Source organism: Arvicola amphibius, chromosome 1 (assembly GCF_903992535.2).
Source record: "Arvicola amphibius chromosome 1, mArvAmp1.2, whole genome shotgun sequence".
Taxonomy (NCBI): Eukaryota; Metazoa; Chordata; class Mammalia; order Rodentia; family Cricetidae; genus Arvicola; species Arvicola amphibius.
Window position 1 is genome coordinate 4,857,409 of NC_052047.1, and position 21,715 is coordinate 4,879,123.

The window sequence follows — 21,715 nt, forward strand, 5'->3', positions numbered from 1 at the left end:
ATAACCGGGTGTGAATACAACTGGGGCGGAGCAGCTCGGTGAACGAGCATGGGTTGCCGGAGCCCGTGGGAGCACTGTGCACAAGTCTACCTAAGCAGAAAAAGGGTTCAAGCCACGAATTCCTTCTAAAACATTAAGAAGTCATTTAATCCAGCATGCAAAAAGCAGAGGCGAGCTGATCTCTGTGAGTTCAAAGTCAGCTTGGTTAATGTTACAAATTCCAGGTTAGGCAGGGGAATGTAGTGAGACTGTTTCAAAAATCAAAAGCAAACCAAACCAAACCAACAAAAATACCAGGACTCTGTGCTTGGTGTTTGCTGCCGTTTGTCTTTTTCAACTTGACACAAGTCAGAGTTATCTGGGAAGAGGGAAATTCAGCTGAGAAAACGCCTCCATCAGACAGACATGTAGGCAAGTCTGCGTGTGTGTAGCATGTTTTCTTGATTGACACACGAGGGCTCAGCTTACTGTGGGCAGTGCTGCTGCCGGGCAGGTGCTCCTGGGTTCTCTAAGAAAGCAGGGTGAGGAAGCCTTGGGGAGAAGGCTGTAAGCAGCTCCTCTGTGGCCTCTGCTTGGGATCCTTCCTGGAATTCCTGCACTGACCCCCTCAGTGATGGACCGTGATCAGAATGTCTAAGGCAGATAAACCATTCTCAAGTTGCTTTTGGTCAAGGTGTTTTATTACAGTAATAGAAACTAAGTAGAATAGACTTCAAATAATAGAACTCCACCCTTCATGACAGCAATATAGCATGAAGAGAGAAGTGAAGCCCTGGTGTCTCTCCACTGGTCCCGAGAGGACAGAGCACTGGCACCCGGAGAGGCTGACCATCAAGGGTAACTGGAGTGCCTGCACGTCATATATTCCTCCAGTTTTACTGCAAATAAGATGAGCCCTTTGGTTTCTCAATATACTTTGTGATTTACCCTTAGCCACTGAAGCTTTAGGATCCAACTATGCAAACAACTTGGTTCTGATAACCACAGTTGATGTCTATGTGATTTAGTTTCACGTGATTTGGTTTCATAAAACCAAAGAGCACATACATATGACCAAATAACATTCGTATATTGTGGAAAGCATCTTTTAATAAGTTTCCCTACCTACTGTTTTTAATGAAAAAAAAAGGTAATGAAATTCTTGCCTTTGCTGGAGTCTCCATGGTCTGCTGTCTCTGTTGGGAATTCGCTGCTTCCTCGTGCTACTCCGTCTTCAGCAGACGTCCCCTCCTCTGATGCCTCAGGTAAGCTATGCCAACAAACACATTTGAAATATTTTTGTCTCCAAGATAATTTTAAATGTCACGATTCAAGTCACTTATTTTCTTTATAACAGCTACAATACTGCGACACTTCCTGAGCTCGTGAGATGGCTCAGTGGGCCATCGGGCCTGGTGACCCAGGTTTGCCCCTGGGACCCACATGGAAGGACGCGAGCTGTGGGATGTGCGCAGCACACACACGGGCACACACACGATAAACAGATACATATAAAAATTAAACTTTCTGATTTAAAAAAAAAATCCAGACTGGGTATGGTAGTACTCTCTGTGCCATCAGCTCCTCTGGGGGCTGAGGCAGGAGGATCACTTGAACCTTGTAGTTAGAGATCAGCCTGAACAACAAAGCAAGACCTTGTCTAAAATACAAACAAAATTAAACATGAGAACCTCTAACTAAATAAGGTCCTCCAGTGCACAATGTTTGAGACATATGGTAGATATGGAATTAAACATGAGAACCTCTAACTAAATAAGGTCCTCCAGTGCACAATGTTTGAGACATATGGTAGATATGGAATTAAACATGAGAACCTCTAACTAAATAAGGTCCTCCAGTGCACAATGTTTGAGACATATGGTAGATATGGAATTAAACATGAGACCCTCTAACTAAGTAAGGTCCTCCAGTGCACAGTGTTTGAGACATATGGTAGATATGGAATTAAACATGAGACCCTCTAACTAAGTAAGGTCCTCCAGTGCACAGTGTTTGAGACATATGGTAGATATGGAATTAAACATGAGACCCTCTAACTAAGTAAGGTCCTCCAGTGCACAATGTTTGAGACATATGGTAGATATGGAATTAAACATGAGACCCTCTAACTAAGTAAGGTCCTCCAGTGCACAGTGTTTGAGACATATGGTAGATATGGAATGAGCTGAAGTGCACCTGTAGTTTTAGTTGCAGACAGACTCCAGGTCTCTTGACTCAGGCAAGGAGTCCCTTTGGGGATGGTTTCATTTGTGTCAACATGGATGGCATTATTTTTATCAACATGTGACTCCTCTTTCATACGTGTGCATACATGTGCGAGGGTAAGCACGTACTTCGTGTGTAGGAGCAGAAGTCTAGCCTTGGGCATTGCTTCTCAGGTATAGTACACCTGGCAGGATATTTCAAGTGCTTGAACCTTGCCAGCCAGCCAGCTCTAGATCTGCCTGTTCCTACTTCCCCAGGGCTTAACTACAGCAGACAGCACCACACTCAGTGAGGTCTAAGGCTCAAACTCAGGCTCTCAAACAAAGCACCTTACTGACTGGGCCATCTCTCCAGCCCTCCTTCTCACGACTGCATCATGTGGGTGTGTCTGAGGTTATTTAAAGGATCTCTGTGAAGGAAACATGATCCTTAGCTGCGGCTATGGGTGAAGACGGTCTTGGCTTCACTCAATGTGATGAAACTCAGCACAAGTTCTCATTATTCTGGGGGTACACAGACAATGCCGTCTTCTATTATTCCCATGGGCTGAAGACCTGGTTCACAGCTAACAGTATATGGGGAGCCACTCGGCCTTCAAGAGACAGGAGGACCTAAGTGGGGCTTCTGGAACGTGCTCCTGAGGGGGCTCTGGAGTAGCAGCTCCCCGTCTCTTCCCGTCACAGATCCGGAGCAACAGGACCAAGCAGTATCAATTGAACCCTATGAAATGGAGGCTCCAGGGAACCTTTCTTCCCGCAGTGTGGTTTACTCCAGGTGACTCTGTCGCGGCTATGGAAAGCTAGCTCCCAGATCATCCTTGGTGAGGTGATCAGAGAAAGGAAACCAGGCAGAAAATTAGTGTTTGGGTGTAGGTAGGGTAAAATCTCAGGGTTTTCACTTTCTGATGGTCAGGAGAAGTAAGTGGGGGTCTCTGTCTGAGAATACCAGTACATACCATTAAAGCAGGGCATAGACGGATCTCCCAAAAGGTCAAATGGAAGCAGCAATTATCCTGTTGGGTTTTTTCTGATTTATTTATGTGTATGACGCATGTGCCTGCTGCTCCTGGAGGTCAGAGGATGGCAGCAGCTAACGCAGAAAGGGAATCACAGGTGGTTGTGACCTGACGTGGGTGCCAAACTCCAGTCTACAGCTGCACCAATATTCTATTTTTTTTTTTCTGCTCCAACTCATTGTGGGCTGCACTTCGCACTTATCTGAGAGTTCTGCACCCATGGGGTTAATGTATTTTCATGTGTCTCGTGCGTCTGTCTACCCTGGTGCTGCGAACTGAACTGGGCCTTCTGGAAGAACAGTGTAGTCTTAACTGCTGAGCCACTTTGATTCCAGGGCGTACGCCTTGTCTACAAGGACATATTTAAGTCAGCTCCTCATAAGGCATTTTTTTCTTTTCTTATTCTTTTGACCACCTGCGTGGAATCACAGTCCCCTCCCCCAGTTTATCATATTTTAAATGGTGTTTTCTACATAAACAAGGCCACCATTATTTGTCATCATGAGAATATTGTCTTAAAGGAATTGGAATAAATTTTTTAAAATCAAATTGCTAGCTTATAGTGTACTATATTTCTTCACGGTTTCAGTAACATAAAATAACAAAAAGTAAATTTAAGAATCAGTAATGTGAAAAAGACCTATATTTTAATGGTATTTTTTAATTGTCTTCCCATGAGAACAAACTAATTTGCTATCCTTTCTTCCTTATTGTCCTATTAAGAGTACTCTACTTTTTGGACGTCTGCCGATGATTAGGTACAAAGCTGTTTCATTATTTTTTTTAAGAAGATTGTGTGCATCCTAGGAGGCAGGAAGAGAGGGTTGCAAACACACATTAACTCCGAATCTGGAGTTACAGCAGTTGAGCGCTGATGGAAATGGTTGTTAAGAACCACGTTCAGGCTCTCTGGGAAAGCCCAAGTGCTCTTGACTGCTGAGCCATCCCTCTAACCCCTCATGATTTATCAATAATTATCTTCCTTCTTTACCAACTTAGTCAAAATTTTAATGTCATCCTGTATTTCTAGAAAAATGCACATACCATCATTGTCTGATTATTGTCAAATATAAAACAGAATTTGTTTAATCATTCTGTTATTAGATTATATGTATACACACATATAAAATATTTCTTTTTGAAAAATATTTCTTAGACATACAATATTACAAAAAATTTATTTATGTTAGAAACTATTTTCAAAGAGAGAATTTTTGTGGGATTCAACGTACTAGAATGTCTTAGATCCAGTGTGGTGGCGAGTGCCTTTCATCCCAACACTTGGGAAGCAGAGAAAGGCAGATCTCCATGAGTTTAAGTCCAGTCTGGCCTACACAGCTGGAACAGGCCCGCTGGGGCAACACAGTGAGACCCTTCTCTCAAGAACAAGACAAAAAATAAAAAAGAATTACCTAACATCCTTGGTTTCACATTATTTGAAATATTTTTATTATATTTTATTTAATATTAATGTGTGTTTGCACACATGCCACAGGGCACAGTGGGGGCCATCTTAGGGAGTTGGCTCTCTCCTTCTAACATGTGGGTCCCAGGGACTGAAGTCAGGTCACCAGCTTTGTAGCAAGCACCTTTAGCTGCTGAGCCATCTTGCTGACCCTGGTTTCATTTTCTCATTAATGAAAACTTAAAAATTTCAAAGTACAGAAAAACAGACAAAAATTAAAAAAATAAATCACCCATAATCTTAGCAGGAGTCAACATTTCTGGCATGTTTTCTTTTGAACCCCCCTTTTAAAAAAAACAAAACACCATGGTTAAGAGTATATTACTCTTTTTTCTTTTTTTGAGCAATAGGTAGACATTTTCTTAAATCAAGAAAGTCTACTTGTAACAAATCTTGAAGAGTAATATTCATGCTGGATGTGGTGGTGCCTGTCTTTAATTCCAGCACTCAGGTGGATCTCTGTAGGTGTGAGGCCAGCCTGGTCTACAGAGTTCCAATCAGAATTGTGTTAAAATCTTGTCTCAAAAAAAAAAAGGAGACATATGTATATTTAACCATGGCTCCATAATTTAATCAACATTTTTATTGGAAAACAAAAAAATTCATTTCACTGAAATAAAAGAACGAAGAACTTCACACACTGAAAATATTACCTTTCACTGCTTGGGTTTCCTCTGCGCTCTTCACAGCCATTCAGCAACTACAGTGGAGAGAGATAAAAGTCAGACTAGTTCCCTGTAACAAAACCAATCTCATAATGCTTGCTGTGGGACATTGGTCTGTATCTTGTCAATTATATCTTAAATAAACGCTGACTGGCCAGTAGCCAGGCAGGAAGTATAGGCGGGACAACCAGACAGGAAGTAGAGGCAGGTCAATGAGAACAGGAGAATTCTGGGAAGAAGGAAGCCCATTCCTCTGCAGTCCTGGCCCAGCCACAGAGCAAGCAAGATGTGACTGCTCGCTGAAAAAGGTACTGAGCCATGTGGCTAACATAGACAAGAATAACTAACTAATATAAGTTATAAGAGTTAATAAGAAGCCTGAGCTAATGGGCCAATCAGTTTAAAGTTAATGTAGACCTCTGTGATTTCTTTGAGACTTAACAACTGTGGGAACAGGGCAGGACAGAAACCTCAGTCAACAAACGCTTAATAATTTTTCTTCAGATTTATTCACTTTATGCTACATGTGAGTGTTTTGCTTGTGGTGTGTGTATGTCTGATGCCCTTGAGGCCAGATCCCCTGGATCTGGAGTTACAGATGGTCATGAGCCTCCCAGCTTGTGGGTGCTGGGAATCAGACTGAGCCGTCTCGCAGTGGTTAACTTTATGCCGTTAGCGTTGTTCTTCTCCTATCACAAAGACACACACCACTCTCAGAAGCAACCGAGGCATTGCCAGTGCCCATACAGTTCTGTTGGTTAATAGTGATTACTTTCTTTGCTCAAGAAATTCTTTTTAAGACAAGATTTACTTTAATTATGTGTGTGCATGCTGAGTGCAGGTACTCCCGGGGGCCAGAAGAAGATGTCAGAATCCCTGGAACTAGAGTAACAGAGGCTGAGAGTTTCCCCCAATAGGTTCTGAGGACGGAGTTTGGGTCTTAACCTCTGAGCCATCTTGTAGCTTAGGCTGAAAATGATTCCAAAGTACACTTACACAGGAAGTGCTAATTTATTACTACAGACAGTCTGGCCCCACGTATCTGGTTTTAAGCATTATGTATTTGTGTGTGTGCATTGCATCCTGGTGTTTGTGTGGGTGTGTGAATGTGTGCAAATCTGTGGATTGTATGTGGGTATATGTAAGTGGGTGAATGTGTAATGTACATAAGTGTTTGTATGAATGTGTGCACATGTGTACATTGTGTGGTGGTATATGTGTGGGTGGCTGAATGTACATTTTATGTAAGTGTTTGTATGTGTGCACATGTGTGCATTATATGTGGGTATATGTGTGAGTGGGTGAATGTGCACTGTGTGTAGGTGTGTGTGAGCATGCATGTGGAAGCTAGAGGCTGATGCCCAGTGTCTTCCATGGTCGCTTTCCATTTCGTGTTTTGAGACAGGGGTTCACAGAATCTGGAGTTCATAAATTCAGCTAGGCTGGCAGTCCACTGAGCTCCAGGGATATGGTGATGAGCCCCTATAGAGTTTGGGCTCTCTCTGTCCCCAGCACTGGGCTACAGGTGTGTGCTGTGTACTCTGGTGCTTATGCAGGTACTGGGGGTCTGAACGCAGGCTCTTGCACATGCTTTATAGACACTACAGGAACATCTCCCCAGCCCTGAGCATCATTCTCAGAGTACAACTCCCAGGATTCACCGGCACTTTGGGAAAATGATTACAAAACATTTTTGTGATAATTAGTAGAAATATTCTCCTCCTATGAATGTTAATTTTTTGACTCGTCCCTGATAATTTCACATGCCCATTTCCTGGATCATTATAATCATTTTTATCAGATACCTTCTCTCCCATTAAAAACAGTTAAAAACTTAATTTATGGATGATTCTGGAGAGAATTTTAATTTTAGAGTTTGCTATTAGAGAGCAAGAAATGAACTTTCCATGCCCTTTGTGTAGTTTCAGTGTATATAATACAGGTCCTGGACATGTCTGCCTAGACACCCACCTGGCTGAATCCGCAGATGGTGCCTTAAAGAGATAATTAATTATGGTAGGGTCACAGGTGTGATAAGGCCGCAGGTGTAAGGCCAGACGTGGTAAGGTCACGGGTGTGGTAAGGTCACGGGTGTGGTAAGGTCACGGGTGTGGTAAGGTCACAGGCGTGGTAAGGTCACAGGCATGGTAAGTTCACAGGTACGGTAAGGTCACAGGTGTGGTAAGGTCACAGGTGTGGTAAGGTCACAGTTGTGGTAAGGTCACAGGTGTGGTAAGGTCACAGGTGTGGTAAGGTCACAGGTATGGTAAGGTCACAGTTGTGGTAAGGTCACAGGTACGGTAAGGTCACAGGTGTGGTAAGGTCACAGGTGTGGTAAGGTCACAGGCATGAGCCTGCAGATCAATAAACTGTCATTTTACAAGAGGAAGAACAGATGCTAGACAAGAGCTGAAACAGAGGGAAGGATGCAGCTAAGAATGTTGTTCATTTGCAAGTCAAAGGGAGGCTTAGTGAGAACCCTTCAGACTGTGAGAAAACAGATAACAGACAGGCCACAACTCAAGCGCCTGCTCCTGGGAAATGCTTAGGTAGCGAGCACACAAGGAAAATGGTGGGACTTGTGATGTGGTCACACCAGATGAACAATCTGAATTTTAAAAATTGTCTTAGCTGGGCAGTGGTGGCACATGTCCTTAATCCCAGCATTTGGGAGGCAGAGGCAGGAGGATCTCTGTGAGTTCAAGACCAGCCTGGTCTACGAGAGCTAGTTTCAGGATAGGCTCCAAAGCTACAGAGAAACCTTGTCGTGATTAAAAAAAAAAAAAAAAGGAAAAACAAAACAAAACAAAACCAAAACCAAACAAACAAACAGAAACACTGCCCTATGAGAGTTATGATTTCATAGTACAGACATGGGAACCTTTGCTACACTGTTACTCAACAAACACAACTTCCAGGAAGATAGCTGACTTAATCCATATAATAGAACACAGAATATTAGAAGGAATGAGGAAAATGTGTGTGCACTCATGTGGAAGAGGGCATCAGCAACTGTTAAATGAAAATGTGGTTTCTGACAATGTGATGAGACATGATGTGTGTCATAATAAAACGACAGATGGCCTGTTCCAGCCACCGTGCGATCAGGATGAAAGATTAGGTAGAAATCCAAGTTTTATTAATAACTGGTAGTTCAAATGAGATGTCCCCACAATCTTGGATGGTTAGATACCTGGTAACCAGTTGGGGTGCTGTTTGGGGAGACGTAGGAGGCGTGGCCTTGCCGGAGAAAGTGTGTCACTGGAGGTGGCTTCCAGAGTTTAAAGATTGTCATTTTTAGCTTGTTCTACTTCTGCTTGAGGCTTAAAATGGGCGCCCTCAAGCTTCGCGCTCCAGGTACCCTGCCTGCTGCCAGGCACCAGGATCCCCCCCTCCACGACTTCGCTGACCTCCGGCGCGGAGCCCACACGAACCCTCTGTAAGTTGCCTTGGCCATGGTCATGGTGCTCTTTTCACAGCAGTGGACTATGTCAAAACTTCTTTATCCTGTATATCGATGACGCACTTTACATCATCGGTACCACAGCCGAGAATAGAACTCTAAATCTTGGGCAGAGCAGTCGGAGCTCTTAACCTCTGAGCCATTCTATCTGGCTGTTAAAGTTTTTTTTTTCCCCATATTAGGCTACAAGAGGGCGCCAGACCTCAGGACAGAAGGCTGAAAGCCACTGTTTCGCAGCCGGGAATCGAACTCAGGACCTCTGGACACGCAGGCACTGCTCTTAGTCGCTGAGCCATCTCTCAGCTTGGTTTTCACAGCAGTGGAAAAGATGAGTATGGAGAGGAGGTTAGGAGGGAGTTTTACACTAATGAACTGTCACATTTAAAGTAATTTTTACAATGAAAATATATCCTAAAAATCCATATAATAAAGTTTTCTAACATAAACATTTGTTATTATAGGTCATTATAATGAAAAATATAAATAATATACTTTTTCTCCTTTTTAAGAGAAAAGAAATTTTAGATTACAATTTTTAAATGGCAGGAAAAACTTTATTTCTTAATTTTTATTTCTTAACTTTATTTCTTAAGAAAAAAATTTATTCTTATGTAAAAGAGAAGTCAGTTTTAAAATATTGAAGTAGAAATTTAATTACATTGTTATGACTTATAAGTGTCATGAAACCTTTCAAAAAGCCTATAGTATAACTTTATATAATATTATGATAGTATAAAACTTAAATAAACCCAACTTAAATAAACCCTCTAGAGAATAGAATATTGAGACAGTCAATGTTTATATGATTTTTATGCATTAAGAAATACCCAGAAGCCACAAGCTTCTTGGTATTTGTACAGATTTTTAAGTCAATAGTGAACGCACCCTTGTGTGTTTGACTGGCATGTGTAACATGAGCGGGGCCTGCTTGTTGGGGTTTTCTGCCCTGCCAGGTACCTCACAGCTGGCAAGTCCCAAAGAAAATCACACAGAGATCTCCATAAGTAATAAAACTGATTGGTTCATTAGCTCAGGCTACTTATTAGCTCTTGTAGCTCATATTAACCCATTGTTCTTATCTATGCTAGCCACATGGCTCAGTACCTTTCTCAGCTGGGTAGTTTACATGTTGCTCCTTCGGTGGTCTGGGCTGGACTGAATGGGCTTCCTCCTTCCTAGCATTCTCCTGTTCTTATTGCCCCGCCTCTACTTCCTGTCTGGTTGACTCACCTATACTTCCTGCCTGGCCAATCAGTGTTTATTCAAAATATGATTGACAGAATACAGACAATTCTCCCGCACCAGGCGTGTAAGCATACAGACGGATGGTTGACAGCTCTAAGAGGCTAAGCCAGCACAGTTCTGACTCCCTCTCCTCCCCTTTCCTATTCCTTCCTTCTTCCAATTGAGAAATGATTCTGAGTTTGCTGGGTACAGATGACAGGGCGATGTAATAAATTAATGCTACCTTCCTCCACCTCCAAGCAATAACCTGTCAGTAACAGAAGTGACATCGCCATCGTTTGTCCTCTGGGCTAAAACAAGGTTCCAGTAAGTGCAGGACCCTCGGCTATTCCCGTAGGTACAACTCTCACCTCAGGGCCGTCCTCAGGTAATGGAGAACCATCACAGTCTGTATCTGTGCTTCCTTCTCCTGGTGCCTCCCCATTTGTCCTCAATGGATCTGGGGGAGAAACATTCAGGCCAAGAGAAACTAAGAGATATACTGAGGCAGCAGAAAACTTTATTTCCTCAAAAAGAAGGCAGTAAGTAGACCACAGCAACGGCCCAACAGGGAAAGCAAAGAGGAAGTGATACGATACACAGTGTAGAATATTAGTGAAGTTTAGCTATGAAGTGGCCATGCTTTACACTGACTTACTGACAATTGGAGGGGAAATGTGTATAAGACTAATATGCTTATAAATAGAAGCTATGGCATACATGATAGAGTCTCATGTATCCAGGCTGGCCTTGAACTTGCCATGTAGCTGAGGTGATAATGAACTTCCAATGCCCCTGCCTCCACACCCCACGTGCTGGGACTGTAAGTGTGCATCACCATGCATGGTTTATATGGTGCTGGGCACTGAACCTGGGCTTCATGCATCCTGGGCAAGCACTCTACCTCCAGCTACATGGACTAACGCTAATGATGAATTCGACAGCTCATTAGTGAGCTAACTCACCCACAACATGGGAAAGACAATTTTATTTTATTTCTGAAAACAATGTCTAAAAACTGATGATGGTATTGCTAATATATTTCAGTTTTACTGAATAACTTTCTCGCACGCATGTGCTTGAATTCCTGGGTTCACTGACCTGGAGAATAGGCCCTTCTGGTGGCCTTAGTCTGGTTTAAGAGGTTCTGGGCTTCTTCATCCACAACGTCCAGCAAGGACTGGATAACCTCAGCTTCTTGTGGATCATCATAGATGTCACCGTCCTGCGAGTCAGGGTCTTGAAAAACAGAGATTTATTTTTAAAGGACTGGGAAAGGGACAGTCTCAGTGCTAAGATGCCAGATACTCTGCAGTTTTAAGAGTCTCCTTTGAAGGACAGATATGGTGACCTAGCCCTGCCAGCTATGTGTGCTGGCTGCTGTCACCAACAAGCACACAGATGCAGCTTAGAAACAAATAATGAAAATCAATACTGGATATACCTTTTCATGAAATATTAACAATCTGATGCTTATTTCATAAAACTAACATCAAATTATTCACTAACAAAAAATAAAGATGTTATCTTCTAAAGCTTAAGGATATAACAGGCCCAATAAAATATCCTCAATACAAAATCTGTAACTATAAAGCACCTGGTAGTCTATGCAGGCTGCTTTATAGCACGCAGGAAACATCAAAGGCATGAATTATCTTCTGAAGCTCCTAAGTCACGTTAGCCTTAGAGATGAGGGAGGATACTGGACATCTGCACACTACGTAATCAACAAACTTCCCTTTGGAAGCTGTGCTAGCATGGGAGGTAACAGGAGGGAAAACTGGCCTGCTTTTGTTACTGAACTTTTAGATCCTTTACAGTAACAGGAGGGCTAATTTGAAAACTACCTTTGGTTTCAGTCTGGTCTGTTGACTCCACCACCTGAGAAGATGAGCCTTTTCCTCCGGAGTATACAGCTTCAACTACTTCTTCTCCATTAACCTGAAGTGCAAGACCACAGCACACACCAGGTTACTATTTAGTGAACTTCTGGGGTTGGAGAAGGTCCGAGCATGGCTTCTCCCCGCTTCCTGTTCAGTACATTCACAGCTTTGCCCTGTGTATCTGTGTCAGCAAGAAACATCACTAGAGGGAGCGAGCAAAGCGCATGGGGTTCCTGTCACCCAACACATTGGGAACTGTGCTACTTCTTAAATTCGTTAGATCATACAAGGATCTACTTGAGACGTATTTTATGAGATTTTTCTTCTAAAGAACATTTTAGAAAAGTTAAACAGGATTACAATAGCCTAGAAGTTGAGAGAAAGGAATAAAATCTTTTGGTTCCTCCCTTTCTTTCTTCTTCCTTCCCTTTTCTCTTTTCCTTCCTTCCTTCCTTCCTTCCTTCCTTCCTTCCTTCTTTCCTTCCTCCCTCCCTCCCTCCCTCCCATCCTCCCACCCTCTTGCCCTCCTAGCTAGGGTCTTGCTACACAGCACAGGAAGGCTTAAAACTCATGTTCCTATTGCTTCAGCCTTTTTAACGCTGGGATTATATGGATGCACTACTATTCTCAGACAAAAGACAAATCAACATTTTAATGACTTATGAGTGTGTTACATGGATGCATGCTCCAATTTAGTGGCTTGATCATCTGTTAGGTGCAAATATTTTGCAGTGTAGGTTAACTGTCTTGTGAGTTTAAGGATATAACAATGTGTTGTAACTATGTATCTACTGAAATGATACCACTCCAGTGCGGCTGACCAGAAGCACAGCCTAGCAGGACAATGTAGCAGTCATGCAGTTCAGTACTGGATCACTTTTGCATATCTGGGTTCAATCCCCAGCACAATTAAAAAAAAAAAAAAGACATTGCTTCTGGGTTAGGGATGGGGCAGAAGTGTTGACTTCTCTCATGCTGGGACCATGTACATGACCAGAGTCTCTGTGAGTTTATGTGTGTCGGTCCTGCTGTGGTTTAGAGGACTTGTTTCCTTAGTGACATCCCCCCTCCTCCCGGGCTCTTAGAATCTTTCCACCTCCTCTTCATGGGACTCCCTGAGCCCTGAGGGGAAGGATTTGATAGAGACTTAGGACTGAATGTTCTCAGGGTTCTCATTTTCCTCACACGGTCCAGCTGTGGGTCTCTGTTCTCATCTGCTGCAGGAGAAGGTTTCTCTGAGGATCTATGAGTACTACAGAATGATGCCAGGAGTTACTGCATGGTGATGTTCCTTTAGCAGAATAATGTGGTTGTCCCCTAAGCCCCTGGCTTATCTGAGGTTCACTCTGACAGCTTCTCACTCAAGGCCAGGCTCAATGCCTGGAAGTAGATGCCAACACAAAAGGAAATCGATGGCATCGCTGGAGGATCCTTGTATCATAAGGTTGGGACAGGGCTTTTTAAATCTTTCTTTTTTGATCTTACGGGTCCTTTTTGTATACATTATGGCTTCTAGCTTCATGTCTGTAAAGGATTCCTATGTGTGCCAACATGTTTCTCTGCATGTACACGTGCATAGGTGCTTTTTCTTTGGCTCTGTCTTTGGTTTGTTTGTTTTGTCCTAGTTTGGCTTGGTTTTGCTTTATATTATTTTATTGTTATTCATTAGATGCCTGTTTGGTTTCCAGTGAGAGATGGTTAGATTCTGATAGGAGAGAAGGTGGTGTTAATCTCTATTTGGGGGAGAGGAACTATGAACAGAATATACTGTATAGAAAATAATCTTTGTTCAATAAAAGGAAGAAAAATTAAAAATTAAAAAAGACAGAAAATTAAAAAAGGTAGGTTTGGATAAACTATAGAATTAACTGACTAAATCACAGTGTGCACTGTGGCTAACTCAGGAGGCCTAACTCTTCTTGCGAGGGGTTAGACATGTCAGAACTACATCTCATAAACTGGCCATGTAGCGCCCTCAACATCACTAGCTGCGAAATCCCATTTTCCATTAGAAATCATGGTCTATCTGGGCATTAGTGCCACATTACAGAATGTTGTCAAGGAGATTTCTGGACGATTTGAATTCCGACAGAAATGTTGGCTCCCAGAATAATGAAAGCCCTGAGTTTCTAGGGTTTGATGTTAATTCAAGAGAACTGCTATTCTTGTTTCTTTCAACATGCTGATACTCGAAAGAAAGCAAACACTACCCAGCATGAGTAGCAGTAGAAACCCGAGAAAATTCAGCTGCTCCAGCTTTGTGAGTCAAAGATGGGGACCAGCAGGAAAGCAAGCACTACTACAGGGCAAGGCATGCAAGGCCGGGACACAGACAGCACTACTTCTGTGTTACGGTTGTTTCTGCCTTGACGTGGCTCCTGCTGCTGCGTGGCTCAGGCCTCAGTATGAAAACGGTACATGGCATGATGATGTGGTATCGAAAGGAATAGAACGGGCTTCTGTTCACTATGACATTTTCTCCTCTAAAACCCAGATCCTGTCCAGGATTACATTGAGATGGCATTTTTTTTTCTTTCAGATTACTAAAGAGAAGAGTGTTTTAAATGGGAAGACATGTCTTTTCTACCACACAGCCGACACTGAATGGTGCGGTGTGACTCACGGGGTGTGAGTGTGGTTTAAAACAGTCCATTCCATAAACAACCCAGCTGCGAACCTTTCAGAAATCACCTAACATGGACCGAGGGCAACAGTAAGAAAAAAGGTTACCCAAACTAACGCGTAAACGAGTGCACTCAGAGAGCACAAAGTGGAGCCCACACAGAGTTTAAAGCACGCCAGGTGACTCCATTCCCTGTGCTGACCCTAAGTGCTTCAGGCTCTCAGTTTATGATGTGGAAAACACTACTCAAGCCTTGTCAAGAAGCAGGTCTACGTCTTTGGCTAGTACTGCTGCTACTTACCAGGGCCATGGGGTTAGCCTTCTCAGGCCACTGGCGGTCAACAATATGGAAAGGACAGGCAACTTTGCTGTTAATTATACACTTTTCTTCCTATAATCTAAGAGACAATGGAAGGACTGTGCACATTATTCACACATCCTGATGCTAATAATTACAGAGTTAAACCATTAGCCATGAAAGCCCATGTACCACAGGGCACAGGTCTGAAGGTGCTGTGTTGTGTGTAGATCATCACAACAGATGCTTACTGTTAGCATATTAAGAACATTTAATTACAAAATCAATTTGCTATGGAATATATGTAAATTAAAAGCAAATACGACATGAAAAAAGTCTTTTGTCTTGCCTTGGAGATCGAGTTCTTAGGCGTGAGGGCAGGCTGACCACACGGCTCCGTGCTGGTGTGGCCTGGAAGAAACAGCGGAGTGGTAAGTGAGACAACTTCAATTCCAAGAGAGACATAGCCACTGCTCAAGACACATAAAGGAGGAACTCAATTAAAAACACTGGCGCAGGAGTCAGGAAGATGGACCAAAGGGTAAGTGCTAGTCACCAAGAATGATAACATCTGGGCTGATGAGATCCGACCCGTTCATGTGCTGTGGCATGGGAGGGTGTGTGCGCAGACACTATACACAATAAATAAATGCGAAAAAAACTTAGAAGAATTTTGATCTGTATTAAAATAAAGAAACCCTATATTTCAAAGGATGTTATTTTGAACTGTATATGGAAAGAAGTCAGAATATGTGTGATATAAACCAAGTAAGTAGAATAAAATATAGGATGGTTTAACTTAAAATAAAATCAAACAAACAAAAAAAAAACCCCACATTCTTTTTATGTTTTGAGACAGGGTTTCACATGGCACAGGCTGGCCTCCAACTTCGTACATACTGGAATGCCCCTGAGTTCTTCATCCTCTTGGCTCCATCTCCTAAGTACTGGACTTACAGGTGTGTATACCACACCAAGGGTAGGGGAACCAAAACCTTAAGAGAAAATAGCATATATAAAAGCTGACTTAGGAGGCAGGTATATTACTTGTATCTGCAATTCTAGTGCTTGGGAAGCAGAGGCAGGAGGATTGTAACAAATTTGAAACCAGTCTGGGCTACAGAGGGAGACCCTGCACCAACTCCCACAAAACAAAACAAGCTGTTTGGGACTAATTCAAGTAGGAGACACGGAATGGAAATTATCCCACCAGAATGGGAGCAACGTCACAGCGTCCCAGTGTGGGAAAGGACGCTTGCTTGGTTCATTTCACAAATGCTTTAGCACAGGTACCTCATGTGGGTGTAAAGTACTTTCCGTGTATTTCTAGATCAACGGCTGACCTAGAGATAATGCTGGTAGGAGGGTGACGCTGGGGTGGAATTCTGTGAAGACACTTCTCTAACTCTGGGCCTGGGGTTGTGCAGACCCCGGGAACTGTCCTACAACTCCAGGAAAAGTCACTTTAGTAGCCTATCAGTAACAAGTGCTAGATCTGCAAGTCCTGCCGGTATACGTAAAACATCACAGCAAGTCATTACAGCCTCCCCTCTTGGTCCCACAGAAGTTAAGTTCCACGAGTCAAGCCAGACAGCAGACAGAGGTGCTTTCCACAGGGTACGGGCCTGGTCAGACAGAGAGGCCCTGGATAGACAAACAGGCCAGGACAGACAGGCAGGCAGGAAGTGTTTTGTGAGCTCATCTGCTTGAAATAAATTGATGGAGAACAGGGAACAAACCTTTGGCTCTAGGAGACAAAATACTATGTCATGGTTTCAGGTAGCTGCCACTGGCATTCAGATGTTACTCTCTGAACGGGAACGGCTCTGTACAAAGTACACCATGCATAGTTCACTCCTGTTCCTCTGTGCCTAGTATCTCTCTTAGCATTAGCAATGAAAGCTACAGTTGTAGGTTCTGATTATATAACTAACTGGTGATGTGGATGCCCCTCTGTATGCTATGAATACCATTGGTTAATAAAGAACTGCTTTGGGCCTATTGCAGTGCAGAACAGGGCAAGGCAGGAATTCCAGGCAGATAGAGGAGGAAAGAAGGCAGAGTCAGGAGAAGCCATGGAACCGCTGGAGGAGACAGATGTGTTGTGGAACCTTGCCGGTAGGTTAATAGAGATAGGTGAATATAAGATGTAAGAGCTAGCTAGAAATATGCATAAGCTAATAAGGCCAAGCAGTGTTTTAATTAATACAGTCTGTGTCATTATTTCGGGTCTGGGTGGCTGGGAACGAACAGGCAGTCTCCCTCAACAAAGTGAGAATCAGATTTTTCTGAGTTTAAATTTTGAACTTTTCATTAACTTTGTGTGTATGGTGGTTTGAAAGAAAACGGCCCCCAAAGGGAGTGGCACCGTTAGGAGGTGTGGCCTTGCTGGAGGAAGTGTGTCATTGTGGAGGCGGGTTTTGAAGTCTCATATATGTTCAAGACACCACCCAGTGTCTCAGACCACTTCCTGTTGCCTGCAGATGTTAAAGACTCTCACCTACTGTTCCAGCACCATGTCTGCTTGCACACTGTCATGTTCCACCATGGTGACATTGGACTGAACCTCTGAAATGTAAGCAAGCCACCCCAACTAAATGTTTTCCTTTATAACAGTTGCTATGGTCATGGTGTCTCTTCACAGCAGTAGAAATCTTAAGACAGCGGGCTTAGGCAAAGTTGTGAAGCTTCTCAGTTCCTCTTTCACTGTGCATTGCTATGAAGGATGCTCAGTCTAAATGAGCGCTAAGGTAACTGCCGCCACAGTGCTCCCCGTGCTCCTGTCCCTGTGCTGCCATGTGAGAGAGGTACTTGCCTGCACACTGAGAAACTCGCAATGCCCCATGGGTCCCCAGCCCAGAGGAGACTCTCTGTTGATGTCTGCATAAATCACCTAGTGGTTTACATGCCTCATTAGAACCTCAGTAGGCCGACACTAGTAACGCTTTACTGATAGGAAAGGGAGGCTTATAGAAGCATCAGGGGGCTTTCTGAGGACACACGGGCTTACACCTTCAAGTCCACTGGATATATATTTATGCTCTGCTATTTTCTAATACAGATTGAGTTTCAGAGATGTTATCATTTAAATAGAATATTTTCACTTAGATCCTGCAAAACATTCTAGGAAGTTAAGAAAAAGTTTAGTGACAGTATCCAACTTGCTGTCCAGGGACAAAGCCACCTCTCCATAAGCTCTGTCAAAGTAAATGTGTCATACCATTGGTTTTGGTGACTCTGGATGCTGAGATGGCAGATCTTGTTGAATTAGGCACTACCGGACAACCATCTCTGTAGGACACACAAAGAAAGAACAATTACAAAGGTTTTGAACAGCTTAAACACCCTTTGGACCACTGTTAGTCATTTCAGAAGCTTCACTTTAGGGGCTTAGTCCAGGCACCCCCAAAGTGTTGACAGGATTTAATGGAATTCTTCAAGTGTGTCTATAACTCTAGTGCTCCCACAGTGGGATAGAAGTCAGATAAAGGACAATCCAACCATCCTGGAAACTTGCAGGCCAGCCTAAAACATGGAATAATGGACAAGAAGCCCTCTTTCAAACAAAGAGTGAGATCTACGCCATGTGTCTTAGGGTTTCTACTGCTGTGACCACCCCATGACCATGACAACTCTTATAGGGAAAACATTTAATTGGGGCTGGCCAACAGTTTCAGAGGCTCAGTCCATTATCTCCACGGTGGGACATGGCAGTGTGGTGCTGGAGAGGTACCTGAGAGTTCTATATCTTGCAGGCAACAGGAAATAGCCTGTCTCACTTCAAGTGTCTTGAGCATAGGAAACCTCAAAGCCCACTCCCACAATGAGACACTTCCTGCAACAAGACCACACCTTCTAATAGTGGCACTCCCTTTGGGGGCCATTTACCTTTAAACCACCACACCATGTACCCACACCTCCCTCACCCTGTCCTCCTAAAGGTTAAAACATATAGGGGAAAAATGAAGGATGGCCTTTTATTTTTCTTCTCCTTTCTCCATTTTCTTCTCACTTAGTCCAGGCTGGCCTCAAGCTTGCTCTATAGTGAGGGTATGTGAACTACAGATCTTCTGGCTTCTGGTTCCCAAGTACAGGGATCATAGGCATGTACATAGTACCATGCTCAGCAGGTACTGCTGTCCTTATTATTACTATTGTTATTGACAGAGCTGAATAATAAGTACTGCTGTCATTATTACTACTATTGCTATTGACTAGAGACTGAACTAAAAGCCTCAACCACTGAACTGTATCTCCACTGAGAATTAGCTTTTATGCATAATCTTTCTGCAGGTTTCAGTTCAGCCATTCATCCTTGTGTTCATCCCACTTAGGAACATGGTAACAGAGATGACTGGACTCCATCCGCGTGCTCATCCCTCTTAGGAACATGGTAACAGATGACTGGACTCCATCTGCGTGCTCATCCCTCTTAGGAACATGGTAACAGAGATGACTGGACTCCATCAATGTGCTCATCCCTCTTAGGAACATGGTAACAGAGATGACTGGACTCCATCCGCGTGCTCATCCAACTTAGGAACATGGTAACATAGATGAATGGACTCCATCCGCGTGTTCATCCCACTTAGGAACATGGTAACAGAGATGGCTGGACAACTTAACTCAGAGGTGCTTGCTGTGCCATTAGCAATAAAAGTCCTTTTATTTCTTGAAATACATCTTATTCTGAAACCCATGAAGTAGTACCAGGCTAAAGTCACTAGCTTGCAGCTAACAGGGGTAAATTCTACCCCAAGTGTAGCTTCTGACATATACACAGTCACTGTGTCCTTTCATTGCTGTTTCTGTAGTTTATCATGGACTACAAAGAGGGCGAGGGTGGAGAGAATTGATGGAAGAAAATGGAGGACACGACATCTACAGAGACAGCAGCTAAGACAGTGGAGGGGACAGAACGTCACTCCAGGACTGATGAAGAGTCCGCTCCCGATTGTGACATGAAATTCCACAAAATGTTTTCTTTTTCCCATTGATTCCCCTTCACCAAGGAAAACAACTGTGTATCAATCCAACTTTTAGACACACAGAGAGTCAGGTCAGGGACTAGGGAAACGGCCACAGTCTAAAAAGATGCCTGTACTCTGAGGACCGTGCTGTAGTGGACATGACCAGAACAGTCACCCGACCACCAGAGAAAACGGGTACAAGCGGGGTAATAGGGAAGAGCAAAAGGGAGCCCGATGACGACCTTATTACTTTGGAAATTATGCAAAACAATAAATTCCCTTTCTTGGTCAAACAGAATTGAGCTATATTTCTGTTACTTGCAACTGAAGACACTCTGGTATGTGCTAATTGTCTGTTAACTGGAATCATGCTGCAACTCTTATATGCTTGGATTTTAGACTCTATCTACAGGAACGCTGTTCTAATGTTACTTTTTTAATATTTATTTAGTATACAATATTCTGTATGTGTGTATGCCTGCAGGCCAGAAGAGGGCACCAGACCCCAATACAGATGGTTGTGAGTCACCATGTGGTTGCTGGGAATTGAACTCAGGACCTTTGGAAGAGCAGGCAATGCTCTTAATCTCTGAGCCATCTCTCCAGCCCCTTTAATGTTACTCTTTTGATGGCTGTGAATTAGGAACTCTGGAAAGCCCAGTACCTTGTTGCTTTTAGCACCACAGAAGGAAGGGACAGGTCCAGTGCTCTGTTGGCTTCTTCCAAGGTCATCCCTTGTGTGCTGACTCCGTTCACATAGTGGATGATATCCAATAGCTGCAGACCTCCTTCAGCAGCTGCAACCGACTGCGGGTTGATATCACTGATATATACCACTTCATGTGCACTGCCGTGACCTCCAGACAGAGAAAATCCTTCAGAGAACAGAAAACCATTATTTCTCAGTCACAGGATGCCAAGAAAACCATACTGAACAAAGCCTGCGCTCTTCCTACCTAACTCCTCTCCGTGGCATGTTATTGTAATATCAGGCAGCAGATGGGGCAACACTGGCATCCTGGGTAACTCTAGAATCCGCCCAAGGACTAATCTGACTGTCTTGGGTGCAGCTCGCAGCAGATTCACGGCATCAGTGTGGGTCATGTTTGTGACGTCTGTATCATTAACCTACAAACGAGACAGAGGCAAACCAGTGCTGATTTTCAGAATGGGAAATCTGATGAAAACCTGTATTAGCCAGTAAGAGATGTAAGGTGACATAGTCTCTATCAGAATCCACTTCCCTGCAGAAATCAAAGGGACAAAGATCAAGCCATTATAAACAACATAAAGTCGCTAACAAATGAACGCATACCTTGCTGTTTTGTTAATATAGGAATCTTATCCTCCAGAATTTAAGAAACTTGCTGTCTCATGGACTTAAGAGACCCTGAAGAGATTAAAAGTACTTGCAGTTGAAGCAATTCCCAAACAGCTATGTATAAAGGCTGTCATGGAGAATGATCTTCCCATCTCTCTGCCTCTACATTCTAAGGGCTATGATTACAGGTTTGTGCCACCGAGCTGGGTTTAGGTAGTGCTGGGGCTTGAACTCAAGGCTTCATGCAAGCTACACATGCATGCTACCAACTGGGCTACCCCAGTTCTGTCTGCCCTCCCCACCCCTACTTTTTTGGAGACAGGGTCTCATGTTAACCTCATTATGCAGTCAAGAGTGACCTTGAATTATTTCCTGGTCCTAATGTTTTTCCTTCCCAAGAGCTGGGATTACAGGCGTATGGCACTCTGCCTTGTGGAAGCTTCTCACGTTTAAAGTGGTGGGCAATGAAAACATATACCAGAGAAACCATCATATTAACTCAGCTTCCTTCCTTCTCCAGTGCCAACTTGCTTTCGGTCACTGATGGTCTGTATGTGGCTCAGATTTGTTCCCCTAAGAATTC

General features: G+C 43.3%; 1 protein-coding gene across 5 annotated transcripts in view; it reads right to left on the reverse strand.

Moving 5' to 3' along the window:
- Positions 1 to 21,715, reverse strand: part of Ptpn13 (protein tyrosine phosphatase non-receptor type 13) — a 178,070-nt gene that overhangs the window by 17,199 nt on the left and 139,156 nt on the right. For all 5 annotated transcript variants that reach the window (XM_038346696.2, XM_038346705.2, XM_038346688.2 and 2 more), the window contains 9 exons: positions 20,768 to 20,939; positions 20,476 to 20,686; positions 18,062 to 18,132; positions 15,191 to 15,252; positions 11,885 to 11,978; positions 11,139 to 11,276; positions 10,409 to 10,497; positions 5,339 to 5,385; positions 1,146 to 1,249 (listed from right to left, as the gene is read on the reverse strand). In XM_038346696.2, the coding sequence (XP_038202624.1) occupies positions 1,146 to 1,249; positions 5,339 to 5,385; positions 10,409 to 10,497; positions 11,139 to 11,276; positions 11,885 to 11,978; positions 15,191 to 15,252; positions 18,062 to 18,132; positions 20,476 to 20,686; positions 20,768 to 20,939 (988 nt within the window). The remainder of the gene's footprint in view (positions 1 to 1,145; positions 1,250 to 5,338; positions 5,386 to 10,408; positions 10,498 to 11,138; positions 11,277 to 11,884; positions 11,979 to 15,190; positions 15,253 to 18,061; positions 18,133 to 20,475; positions 20,687 to 20,767; positions 20,940 to 21,715) is intronic.